At 44.8% G+C, this 13913-nt stretch overlaps 1 protein-coding gene across 2 annotated transcripts in view; it reads right to left on the bottom strand.

The window, feature by feature from the left end:
* Window positions 1–13913, bottom strand: part of ARMH3 (armadillo like helical domain containing 3) — a 175904-nt gene that overhangs the window by 2037 nt on the left and 159954 nt on the right. For both annotated transcript variants that reach the window (XM_039243948.1, XM_039243949.1), the window contains exon 25: window positions 1065–1181. In XM_039243948.1, coding sequence (XP_039099879.1) covers window positions 1065–1181 — 117 coding nt within the window. The remainder of the gene's footprint in view (window positions 1–1064; window positions 1182–13913) is intronic.

The following is a 13913-nucleotide window of genomic DNA, read 5'->3' as shown; positions in this document are numbered from 1 at the left end:
CCACAGCAACTTAAAGACTTGCCACAAGTATATGTGACCCCATAAATATACTCCACTCTGCTTGCTATCTCTTTATATTAATGGCTTCCCTGCTTTCAACTCACTCACTTCCAGAGCAGATCTCCCTTGCCCTGGTGAAGCCCAAAATCTCAGGAATCTCAGGTCCGGTTCAGAGTAGGGCTGTGTTTAGCATAAGACAGATCATCTACCACCCAGCACCTTCAGCACAAATTTGGTGTGGGGAGGTAAAAGCTGGGCTGAGGTGAGTTCTGCCCCAGCAGTGGGAGGGCTGAGGCGACGGGAAGCAGGTACAGTGTGTTCTGGTCTCAGCCCCCAGCCACGGCATTCATGTACAGCCAGGCTGGTGGAGCGGCAGGGCTGACACCGGCAGGCCCCGGTTTTCTGAGAGCAGCTCTAAGCAGAGGGCAGGAGAGAGACCACCAACGGGGAGAGCCCAGTTCTGTGGCAGGGCTGACGGGGAGGTGGAGGAGGAGGCAGAGCAAATGCTCACTGGCTCCAGGTGGCCACGGGTGGGGGCTGCAGGAAGCTGAGTGATGGGAAAGTGGGGGTAGGGGAGAGGAGTGAAGACTGGAGAACTGGATTGGGAGGGCACTTGGACCAGGAGCCAGGTAGGAATTTAGGAAGAAGTGATTGCATAAGGAGGAGAAGAATCAATGACTACCATTAGCTGCTTGGAGGACAGGATAAGGAGTAATGAGCCAGAGCTGCCACTGGGAACACACGTCAAACCCCAGGCCCAGCTGGAGCTGTGCAAGGGCCGTCTCCATGGCTGCAGGAGCGAGATGGGCAATGCCGCCTCAGGCCTCTCACACTTCCCCGCTTGGCACCAGCACCCTGGGGAGTATCTTCTCTCGCTGCCTGGTCCTGGACTGCTTTAGGAGACAAGTCGCACACCCAATCCCAGCAGACTCCTCAAGTCTTATTTCATCAGCCTTTGGCAAACTGTGATTGTTCCCTCGGATGCCCACCTGTGCGGTACAACACACCGGCTGGGAAAGGGCCCTCAGGAGACTCAGGCGGGGATGGAGGTGCGGCAGACTCACCAGCTCCTTGAAGAAGGCAGCTTCCTTGTGCTGCTCCGAATAGCGCTCATACTGGTCCAGGCCATCCTGCAGCTTCAGTGTGAGTGTATCATAGTTGGCTCGTACAACCTCCAGCACCTGCGGGAGGTCAAAGGCCAGGCAGGGCTTAGGCCATTCAAACCCCAGGTCTCTTGGTCCCCAGGCCCCTCTGGCTGCCCTATGGGGTTGGATTCAATCTGGGGCAACACCTCCAAGAGACCATGCTTACTACTTATCACCCAGAAAAAAGCCTGGCCACAGAGCAATTTCTCAGGTTTCGGGGACCATTTTCTAATCTCCTCTATTCCTGGCTTTTCCTGACCCATCCAGCCCGGCCTCCAGAGCTGTTTACTCTGGGTGTGGTGAAGAGCACAAGAAGAAGTGCAGAACAGTGGGTGTCTCGGCCCAGCAGTGTCCCCAGACCACAAATGTGCTCCCAGCCATATTCTGCAGCTTTCTTTGGCCAGGCTGTCACAGTTGCTGAGTAAGATTTTGCCAATAGCTCCTTCCTTTTCCCTTTCTGGGAACCACATTTCTTCAGTCCCGGGATGTTCCTCGGCACCATCTGCCACTTGTTTTCAGCTCTCAATGCCAACTCAGTCTTCCTATCCACTGCCTGGATCGAACTTTTGGGCCTCCCAGCCTTGTGATGTAGGGCACACTTTCTTGACTAAGCTAAAGCCAAGTGCATCTTTTGTTCTGATGAGGGGTCTCTCCCCTTCCTCTATCTGTGGGGGTGGGGTGGATTCAGACCTCCACTGACTCCAGGAACCTTGGATCTCTGTGTTTCCAAAAGGAAGTTTTGATGTGACTTCAGTTGATAAGATCATGAATCAAAGCCAAGGACGCTCAAGGAGAAAGGCACTACATTCAAGTTAGAAAAGAGCTGGGCAGAAAGGAGAGACCAGGAGATGGAATGACTGTTCACTGTGGTACTCGGGGTGGTAGCTATTTTGCAACTTGACCTAACTAGGGAGGGAAGTCTATGACATCATGGAGAGCTCCCAGCTCAGTAAGGAGTTTGGGAGGAATGAGTGAGGCTTACTTTTTTTTTTTAAGTTTATTTATTTTGAGAGAGAGAGAGAAAGAGAGAGAGAGAATCCTACGCAGGTTCTGTGCTTTCAATGCAGAGCCCAACTTGGGGCTTGATCTCCCAAAGAGTGAGATCATGACTTGAGCTGAGATCAGGAGTCGGACACTTAACCGACTGAGCCACGCTGGCGCCCCAAGACTTAATTCTAACAGAAGGTAGGGCAGGATGAAGGAAATAAGCTAGAATCAGGACTGGTCAGAGGGACTGAGGATGGCCTCCTGAAGGGCACAGAAGTACCTCTGGGAGGTTCTCACCAATTCAATCTCGTGCCAGGGCACATGTCACTTGATAGAAAACACTTCTGCTTGCCAAGAAATTCTGAGGGGAGAGTACAGATGGAGAACACAAGGAGGGCTTGTGTCCTCAAGTTTGTGGGGGAAGGGACAGCTAAGGCAAAGGTCTGGCCTAGGCTCCAGGCTCAGTCTCCTTTCCTCCCGACACCCAGTTCCTCGAGGTTACCCTGCCTGGCTATGTCCCACAGACCCTATTATGCACTGGCTCCTTTGCTTCTAATTCCACTTGTCACCTCTGTCAGCAGGACCAGTTATCAGCAATGGCTGTCACTCACAAAGTCACCCAGCTCTATCATGCATGTGGGCTGTGCCTGTGGCTGAACTATCTATCGCCAAGGTCTTGGCTCAGAAGTGAATGGCTCAAACCCTCCAAAAAATCAAAACTCCAAGATGGAACTGGGCCCCCAGCAACCAGGCAGAACAGGATATTCCATGCTTTCTTTAATGCTGAACTCTGGGCAGCCTCAGCAATGCCTATGAGCCAGTATCCTGGGCTCAGTCTTCCCTAAGGGGTATCAGGTTTGACAAATGCCAGGCTAAAGCCAATTCGAAGACGAAGGTGCAGCATGTCAGAGATGCTACATACTGAGAGCCTCAGGCCTCAGGCAATGCTGCCTTGATCACCTGGGCTTTCTCCTCTTGCCATGGCCAAGTGGAAGGTCTAGAAACAGATATTTTTCATTCCCAACAAAGTTGGCTTTTTGGCAGAAGAACTCAGTTCTATTTCTTAAAGGAAGGCGAAACAGAGAAGGCCTTTGAACTATCGGCTCCTTGGAAGAAAACCAAAGCCCTGGCTGAACTCAGTGCATGATCTCAACTCTCCTCTTGTCCAGACTTTACTTCTTTTCTTTCTTTTTCACCAGGGGCAAGATGCCCTTCAGTTCACCAACTTCTGCCATTTCCTGCCCTCATCACCTCTCTTAGATTTCCAAGACAAGAAGATATTCTAAGTTCAAGTCTGGACTCCTGCCCATTTGGGGCTTTGGAACATGAGGGCTACTTCCTATTCTGCGACTTTGCTTTCTGGAGCTTCAGACTTTAGGAACATGTCCCATTTGGGCCTCACACTGGCCTGGGATGTGGCAGAGGGCAGCAATGAGGCAGAAGACAATCTCCCAGAGTGCTTGTGTCTAAAGACCTTAGGCTTTACAATTTGCAGCCTCAGTCTCTGGCTTCCTGGCCACTCCAAAGGTACCTCCTAGGCTGAGGTCCCTCCCCAGTCCATCAGGTAACAGTCTATTTCCCAAGTGCAAGCCCACCTTCTTTCATCAGCTGCTGGGCTTGTGGGCTTCCTAGAACCATGTCCATCATCTCAGCTCCAGGCAGGTTCAAAGTCAGAAAAGCACTGACAAGCCACATGTTCTCTAAGGAGTCCTTACACCCTCATGTATGGCCCTCAGTAGACAGGAGCCTGGGTGCTGGCAAGGGACCAGATAGAAAAAGAACTGATTGGAGCACCTGGGTGGCTCAGTTGGTTAAGCCTCCAACTTCGGCTCAGGTCATGATCTCATGGTTTGTGGGTTCAAAGCCCGTGCTGGGCTCTGTGCTGATGGCTAGCTCACAGCCTGGAGCCTGTTTCAGATTCTGTATCTCCCTCTCTCTCTAACTCTCCCCTGCTCATGCTGTCTCTCTCTCTCTCAGAAATAAATAAAACATTAAAAAAGAAAGAAAACTGAACTGAGAATCCCACTCTTACTATGGATCTCAGACAATTTACCTAACCTTTTTGAGCCTCAGCCCATTTCTCTCTATAAAACAGAATTTGAACTCACCTTCCTAAAAGGACATGGAGTAAACATTTTGATTCCTAAAAGTAACATACAACTGATAGGAACACTATCATCCCAGCGGGTATACAGCTACCTGGACAGCTCCTGGGACTTGAGAGTAACTGTCTTCACGGCTCAGGAAGTACTTACCTATTTCAAAATAACCCAAAGAGCCTATGTGCATGAATAATTCTTCACCACGAAGGAACATCTTCTGGTTTAAGTGGAAGACACAAAATGGCCTCAGTTTCAAAGATTCTATACCCTCTTATTTGCCTTGAAATGCTTTGCCTCAGGTGAGAGAAGAATAAACTGGGGATTTGGGGGCGAACTTAAACCCCTCCCCTGGAGTCTCCAGAGAAAAAGCACCTGACATAGGCTTTAAGGCTCGAGAGACATTCTGGTCCCAGATCAACCACTAGCAAGCTATGTACACTTAGCTACATCACTTAATCTCTGAGCCTCACTTATCCTACCTATACTATAACCTTATAAAGCTGATATAAGGATGACGTGAAATAACTGTCCAATGTCTTGCACATAAGGAATAGTCAGTAAGTGCTTACTAACTTTACAATACAAAGTTATTTCTGGCAACAATAGGCTTTTGGTAGTTCTTATCCCCCAGATAGTTCTAACCATAAACCAGGAGCTAGGGCCTTGCACATCTTCATTCAGATTCTGGTAAAGAAAAAACCTAATTTCTCTATTCCATATAAAAGCAAGTTTTCCATAATGATCCCACCATCCTGAATGTAACTTGCAATGTATCAACCAGAAGTCAGAGAATGTTCAGTACCCACTGCCTAACAGTGTTGGTGTGGTGCAAGGGAATACAAGTTATACTAAAGAAAAACTGAGCAGAGATGCTCACAGAGGCCAGTTTTGCATAATACAGGTTGTGAAGCTCTTGGCCACATCAGGATCAGGAGGGAGAAAGATCCCAGTGCACAAAGTTAGTTCAAAATTGCTGATAAGGTTTCACACACACATACACACCCCTTCTCCAAACACATATGATAGGCATTCCCTATAGACTATTCAGTAGCCTGTGCACCATATTTTTAGCAGAGCCTTTGAAATGGGAAATAACTTCTGGCCTAATGACAGCAGCAAAGGAGAATCACAAATGGAAAAGTTCTTGGCAATGGCTATCCCATCTTGAGGTCAGAGGGTTTGCCTTGTTCCTGAAAAATTGCTTAGTCTCAAATCTCTGATGGATTGCATTCCCAGAATGAGAATTAGCAGACAACTAAGTAATAGGATGTGACCTGACAGCAAACTTGTATTCACTGCCTTCTTAATCTGAACTGACATCTACAGCATAACCTATTTGGGGAGAGTATGTAAGGCTGCCACCAGCCTGGTCCCAGCCAGGGCAACAGGCAGGCCTTCCTAGAACCAGGCTGCCAAATGAGGATGAAACCACAAGATGCCCATAGAGATACTTAGAGACATTTTACAGAATAGGAAATAAACATGGAACCTATCAAGATTGCAGTGGGATGTAATACAAAGAGGCTACAGAGGGGTGCCTGGGTGGCTCAGTTAAGAATCCGATGCTCAATTTTGGCTCAGGTCATGATCACATGGTTTGTTGAATTCCAGCCCTGCACAGGTCTCTGCTCTGACAGTGTGGAGCCAGCTTGGGATTCTCTCTCCCTCTCTCTCTCTGTCCCTCCCATGTTCTCTCTCGCTTTCTCTCTCAAAATAAACTAAAAAAAGGTTTTTGTTTATTTTTTGTTTTTCTGAAGAAAGAGGCTACAGAATTACAGAAACCTGGAATCAAATCTTGGCATCATCATTTAATAGTTAGAGGACCTTGACCGAAGCTTTAGTTTCTTCATCTTCAAACAGTCATCATCATACCATTTTCTTAGAATAATATGAAGATTAGAGATAATATATAAAATAAAAAACATAAAATATAAATGATAAGATCTCACCAACAGAAGGTGCCAATGAATGAAGGTTATTGAGACTAAAACAAAACAAGAACTGGAAATAGAAAATACTTGGTGCAGGGGTGCCTGGGTGGCTCATTCAGTTACGTGCCTCACTCTCAATCTCAGCTCAGGTCATGATTTCATGGTTAGTAGGATCGAGCCCCACTCTGCACCCACAACATACAGCCTGCTTGGGATTCTCTCTCCCTCTGCCTCTGCCTCTTTACTGTTTGCACTCTCATGTATGTGTGCTCTCTCTCTCTTGCTCTCAAAATAAATAAACTTAAAAAAAAAGGAAAATACTTGATGTATTTAAAAAAGATGAATCTGGTGGCTGAAGAGCAGATGGGAGGTCTGGCGTCATCATTAATATATAAGAACAGTGGTATGGAAGGCAACCTTACCTCCTTTTGCCAATGTTACCATGGTGACAGACCATAGAAATAACAGTTCTGGAAGAAACCTTTGAAATCACCTACCTAATCCATGGCCCTCATTTCACAGATGAAGAAACAGATGTCGAGAAAGATTGTAAGTTATCCAAAAACACAAAGCAGGGATTAGACAACAGAATTTTCTGACTCCCAATCCAGTGCTCTTCCTGTATTGGCAGGCTAGTTTAACCTGAGGCACATTCCTTAGTTTACAGGCTAAACTTAATCTTTCAGAGGACATTCAAGGAATTCAAACTCACTCCTAAGAAGTGGGAAGCACAAACTGTGGAGAGCTGTAACCCAGTGAAAGCCTGGCTTGACGTTTAAGTTTTCATTATTAGCAGGTCCCTCAGGGCTCCAGGCTTGTCAATTTCCACCACTAGAAGTGGAAGATTCTGCTCAGCCCTGCTGTCATCGGTATCAACCACCACCCGAACCTTACAGACCCCTCCAAACTCATTATCAGCAAAGTCTAGTTTCGGTTGCTATTTTAATTACTTAGTATTAAAGTTTCATTGAGAAGCTTGAAATACAAAGGTCTTTAATCTTCAACTGGACTTCTTTATTATTTTTTGTAAAGTTTATTTATTTTGAGAGAGAGAAAGAGAGAGCATTGTGTAAGCAGGGGAAGGGGGAGAGAGAGAGAGAGAGAGAGAGAGAGAGAGAGAATCCCAAGCTGACAGAGTAGAGCCCAATGTGGGGCTTGAATTCACAAACCCTGAGATCATGACCTGAGCCAAAACCAAGAGTTGGACCATCCAGGTGCCTCTCAATTGGGCTTCTTTGGCAGCAGCCATCAGGTGGTCTCCAGGCTTGGGGTGGCTGGAAATGAATGCCTTCTACCACGTGACCTTTTTCTTTTTTAAAAAAGTAAACTCTGTGTCCAGCGTGGGGGGTTGAACTCGTGATTCCGAGATCAAGAAATCTTGATCTCAGGGTCACAAGTTGCAGACTCCACTGACTGAGCCAGCCAGGCATCCCAGAATACATTCTACAATGAATGCTCATACCTCAAGGCCAATCTTCCATTCTCTAAAAGAGACTGTAGCCACTCTGTTCCCACTTCCATACCTTGTGTTTTAACCCTGCCAAACCCCCTACTCATAGAAAAATTAATCTCTGGATGATTTGAAACAGATAGAGTAATTATAAGGAGGAAAGACGATAAAGGCTTTTTAGAGGATTTTCATGATAATCTCCATCTATCTCTCCCAATGGACTCTGGCCATTTCCTCTATTTCAGACGTTTTTTCACTAGTTAGAGAATATGATTTTTTTGGCTCCATTTTCTTCCCCCACAAAGCAAGAAAAGACAGCTGGAGAGATCAAGCTCTGAAGCCACAAAGGTGAGCATCCCCAGCCGTAAGCCTGCATATTGCCTTTGCTTCTCCCTCCCATCAGTTAGAAGCAATAATACTGCTTATGATACAAGCTGATGGTGGAGAAAAAATGAAGGAACAGCAAGTTGTTGGGAAATGAAGTTCATCCCTCACAATGGCTCTAGACTTGGGACAAACCTACCTTGGTACTCAGAGAACCAAGAAGGTCTGAATGAAAAGGTTTGCTCTCCATCCCACCGCTCTAAACTGTTCACTGCTCTAGTGTAATGTCTTATCTTTAAAGAAACAGTGCTGAGCAGAGTAGGTCTCCAACAACAGACAGTGGGAAATGGGCTGCTAGAGGGGAGAGAAATGGTCAAGTAGCTGCGGACATTTTTTTTTTTTTTGAGAGAGAGGAAGGGAGGGAGAGAGGCAGAACACACACGCATGTGCTCACACTAGCAGGGGAGGGACAGAGAGAGAATCTCAAGCAAGCTCCACGCTCAGCACTGAACCTGACAGGGTGGGGGAAGGGGGACTGGATTCCATGATCAACTGTGAGCTGAAATCAAGAGTAGGGCACTTAGGGGCGCCCGGGTGGCTTAGTCGGTTAGCGTCCAACTTTCGCTTAGGTCATGATCTCTCGGTTCGTGGGTTCGAGCCCCTCGTCGGGCTCTGTGCTGACTGCCAGCTCAGAGCCTGGAGCCTGTTTCAGTCTGTGACACCCTCTCTCTCTGACCCTCCCCTGCTCACGCTCTCTCTCTCTCCTAGATATAAATAAAACATTAAAAAAAAATTAAAAAAAAAAAAAAAAAGAGTAGGGCACTTAACTAACTGAGTGCCCAGGGCCCCCTGCAGACAATTTTTATGACAGATGCGACTAAGCTCTCCCTCTCATTGTCCATGAAAGAACAATGGAAGTCAAACACGGTACTTCTCAGCCACCCAGGCTGAAACCGTTTCCCTTTTACCCAGTACATTTCCTCAAACTCAAAGGAAGATATCCTTTTCCCTAAAAATGAGAATGACTGACTCAAGTCATTGCCTAGCTCCCTTTTCTGAATTTGTTGTAGGGCTGAAATGCTCTGTAAAATTTGGAAAGAGCTCTGAAGAGAAATTGGAGGTCAGATCCTTCATTTTTTGCCGGAAGGACCTAATCTAGCCTCTTATCTTTCCTCTACTTTCCCCAAACCGTACCTTTCCCAGTATTGGTGACATGTCTCCTAATGAGGGATAACCCTCTCTTCTCCCAGAAGCAATAAAGGCCTGGCCCTAACCTTACAGTTTCACCGGTGTAAGGACAGTCGGCAGTGGCACTCTCACAGTTAAGTGGTGCTCTGCTCCGTGCTGGACTGCATGGAAGTGGAATTCTGATGATAAAGAAGCAAAAAGACAATTCTTCCTCCTCCACAATCTGCATTTAGTCTTCCAAATTCAAGACTAGCTAAACAAGAAGCACTGCAAAGATGTTCTCCAAGTAAAGACCTTGCTGGGTCACTACTGGATCTAGTTGTGCTTAGGCCCTGAAGAAGAGTTTCAATGAAGAGCTAATAATTTTCAAAATAACATAGTTAGGATGTATGGCTCTATTTCACACATATGTGGAATTTAAGAAACAAAACAAAAAACAAAGGGGAAAAAAAAGAGAGACAAATCAAAAAACAGACTCTTAACTGGAAAGAACAAACTAGTGGTTACCAGAAGGGAGGTGGCGGTTGGGTGAAATAGATGCAGGATATTAAAAAGTGCACTTATCTTTCTATTTTTTTATTTATTGTTATTATTCTTAAATGTTTATTTATTTTTGAGAGAGAGAGAGAGAGAGAGCCAGAGCATGAGCAGGGGAGGAGCAGAGAGAGAGAGAGAGAGACACAGAATCCAAAGCAGGCTTCAGGCTCTGAGCTGTCAGCACAGAGCCTGACGTGGGGCTCAAATGCACAAACCGTGAGCCCCACGGGCTTAAGCTGAAGTCAGACGCTTAACTGACTGAGCCACCCAGGAGTCCCAAAAAATGCGCTGATCTTGATAAGCACTGAGTAATGTATGGAATCGTTGGATCACTATATCATACACCTGAAACTAACAAAACACTGTATATTAATTTAAAAGAGTATGGCTCTAGGGGCACCTGGGTGGCTTAGTCAGCTAAGCGTCCGACTTTTGCTTAGGTCATGATCTCGCGGTTCGTGGGTTCGAGCCCTGTGTCGGGCTCTGTGCTGACTGCCAGCTCGGAGCCTGAAGCCTGTTTCAGTCTGTGACTCCCTCTCTCTCTGACCCTCCCCTGCTCACGCTGTCTGTCTGTCTGTCTCTCTCTCTCCTAGAAATAAATAAAACATAAAAAAAAAATTTTTTTTTTAAAAGAGTATGGCTCTAGAGTCAGCCTGCCTGGACTCCTCCTAGGTCCACCACTTATTAGCAGGGTAGAGCTGGGTGAACCTCAGTTTCCTCATCTGTAAAATGGAGATTAAAATAATGTTCTTTAGAGAGAGCTGGTTATGCAGATTAAATAAGGCAATAGATATAAAGTCCAAGCATACTACTTGATACACAGAGAATGCTTCATTATTATCATTATTCTCTTTCATTTTATTTACTTGTTTTTTTATAATTTAAATTTTTTTAATGTTTTATTTATTTCTGAGAGAGAGAGAGAGAGACAGTGTGAGCAGGGGAGGGTCAGAGAGAGAGGGAGGTACAGAATCTGAAACAGGCTCCAGGCTCTGAACTAGCTGTCAGCACAGAGCCCGACGTAGGGCTCGAACCCACGAACTGTGAGATCATGACCTGAGCCAAAGTCAGACACTTAACCGACTGAGCCACCTTAATTCTCTTTCATTTTAATATAACTCCACAAATAACTGTTTTTAGAACCTGAAATTCCAAGTCCTGCCATAAGTTAGCAAATTCTTTCCTCCCTCACTTTCTGGAACAAATATGTCTTCTACAGGCTCCTCAAAGAGGGATTTCCTATGGTGGAAAGAACACACTACTTTAGAGTTCATGCATTAGTAGGTGTAGAAAGGTAGAGTGGCAGGCCCTTTCCTGGAAAAACAAACATGCTACTACCACCACTGATTTCTTTACAGAAACTGTCACAGCAAAATTCTTAGCACCCTGGAGGAAGAGACCCACGGTTACATTATAGACTCTCCACAATGCCTAACAGAGTCCTAAGAAACAGTAAACATTCAACATGCTTGTGGACTAATTTAGTAACACTCAGGCCCAACCAAAAAGGAAAGGAATTTCTCAAGGTCACACAATAAGATTAGAGTCAGGCCATCACAGTACACCCAGCGCTCTTCCCAGTATTTGGATAGGCTTCTAAAGCCCTCATAGCCAAGTCCTGCCTTTAAGGGGCTAATAAGCAAAATGGGGACTCAAGATAAACCACAGCAGGAGGACACACCCACAGGCATACTGCATACAGGATGGAGCCAGCGGTGCTAAGTGTGATCTGGAATCAGCTGCGAAAATGACCAAGGAATGAGTGGCCCGGCTGAAACAATGTCACACCTTTTAAAACAGGGAAAATAGGAAATCCAAGATCTCTTCTATTTTGTCCACCACTTCCTCCACTTTACATTCACTGCATCAGTTAATTCTACGTACAAAACTGTCCACCAATTTAGCAGGGACCCTGAGACAATAGCCACAGAGAGGGCCATTAGTTCTGACAGCTGTGTGACAGGCACTGACAGCTTAGGCACCGTCAGGTCCTATCGCATGAGGAACAGACTGCTCAGGTTCAGCCCTGATGCTGAGAAAATAAGTCCTGCACAAAAGATGGGCAAAAGATTAAAAGGGTAGGAAAGAAAGTCACTTTACTTCCCAAACACACAATCTACAGTTTTAATTTCTCAAAAATCAGGTTTGAGCCATTCTAAAATGTCCTTTCGAGGTGTGTTCAATTTAGCAATGAATTTCAACTACCCAAATTCATCTCAACTGTGCAGGGTACTCATTAGATAACTGTCGAAAACAATCTAGACAGATAGATACACACTGTGATCTTTGAAGAGCCAGGTTCAAAGTCTTGGTGAGTTATTTTCAGCACTTCTTTGCATACAGTAACTAACAGATTTGCATCTCAGAAGATGAGAAGAAACAAATAGGTTCAGGGACTCCAAGACTAACTAGTACCCAGAGAAGACAGGGTTTACTTCCTTCAGACACTGTCTGCTTAACCTTCTCTTATATAAGGCAAAGCTTGTCCATCTAGACATGGCCTGAAAGGAACAGAGTGATCAAGCACATGGTTAAAAGGACAAAATACCAGCTACATAGGAGCTTCATGCTTCAATTCTCCATGCTGTTTTCAGAGATTTGAGGGTGAGCCTGTGTAAATGATCAGTGTAAGGCTGGCATCTGGGCCCAAGAATAGAAGGGGAAAATGAGGTAAGGGAAGAGATACCTTTTAATGGATTATATCAAAAATATTAAATGCTTACTATATATATTGTTTCCAATATCTATTCAAGACTCTCCCCTCTAGTGACCAAGAAAAGAGGAAGGAAGAGAATGAGGTAAAATGGGACAATATATATGAACAGTTAATGCAAGGGAAGGTTCTCCAAAAAGTGAGGGAAATTTAACAAAATCATGTGAGTAACTCCGGGTATACTGTAATTTTTAAAAGTAGTTCAGGACTTCCACTCTCAGTCACGATGGAGTAACTGAGAACTGTGAAAGAGATAGAACTTTCTTCAGACACTGGACAATGGGGAGTGTGGGACAGGTATCTGGAGAGATTGAGGTCTTGCTGGGCTACAGAGTCACATGGGATTTCAGGAGGCTGAGGCGACTAGAACTTGTAGGCAGACTATGGGAGGAGGCAGTGAGAAAGAAAAGAGCTTCAGAAATTTGCATAGTGTTCCCACTGAATGTGTTGCTGATACTAAGGACTGCATGTATAGGGCAAAACTCAATCAGATCAGACCAAAAAAGTTGGAGAATCTGTAGGCTCACACGGCTGAGAGGTGTTTGAATTTTGACGGACCAGAACAAAAAGCACCTGGGGAATACCCCGGGCATTGAGGGAGACCCCAGAGCAGTCACCCCTCAGTACTAGAACTAAACTAGCCCTAGAGTAAAGGCTACTCTGAACCTATTCAAACAAAGATTATAAAGAAGTTTCATGTATGAATTTGGTCAAAAGGTACAATCTTGCAGTTAGAAAATAAATAAGTACCGGTGACTACAGGTGACATGGCTACACGGCATATTTGAAAGTTGTTAAGAGTGAATCCTAAGAATTCTCATCACAAGGAAAAAAAAAAACATTTTTGCCCTTTCTTGGGTACCTATATGAGATGGATCTTCACTAAACTTACTGTGGTAATCATTTCATAATATATGCAAGTCATGCCATTATGCTCTACACCTTAAACTTATAAGGAGTGTATGGCAACTATATCTCAATAACTAACACTGGGGGAGGGGAGGAGGTGGAGATCATGACAAAATCAAGGAAGTTTCAAATGGACCATGCTGTTCCAGAAAGAATTTATCTCTCTTCCCGAACAAAGTCCAACACTGTTTAATAAAGACAACAAAATCTAGCACTGAACTGCATAACATTCACAATGCCTAGTACCCAATAAAAAATCACCTGAAATGTAAAAAACAGGAAAATGTGACTCATAGCCAAAAGAAACAGACCCAGAAATGAGATACTGAAATTGAAAGCAAGGTCATTTAAAGAGCTATTATAAATATGTTCAAGTTATTTTAAAACATCCGTGAACACAATAAGGAGCAAAATGGAAGATATAATGCACACCATAATAAAATTGCTGAAAATTAGTATTAGAGAATATTAAAAGCAGGCAGAGGGAGAAAAATAGATTGTGAATTCTTCTTTTTTTCCTTCTGTATATATTTTTTTTGTCAGAAACTAAACAAACCAGAAAATAATAAAATGCTCTCTGTGCCCCCCAAGAAGCCACTGTTAACCTAGAATTCTATATCCAACAAA

This window comes from Hyaena hyaena, unplaced genomic scaffold (genome assembly GCF_003009895.1).
Source record: "Hyaena hyaena isolate Hyena2069 unplaced genomic scaffold, ASM300989v1 scaffold_233, whole genome shotgun sequence".
NCBI lineage: Eukaryota > Metazoa > Chordata > Mammalia > Carnivora > Hyaenidae > Hyaena > Hyaena hyaena.
Note: the sequence above shows the minus strand (reverse complement) of the source record. Positions and strands in the feature narration are given on the sequence as shown.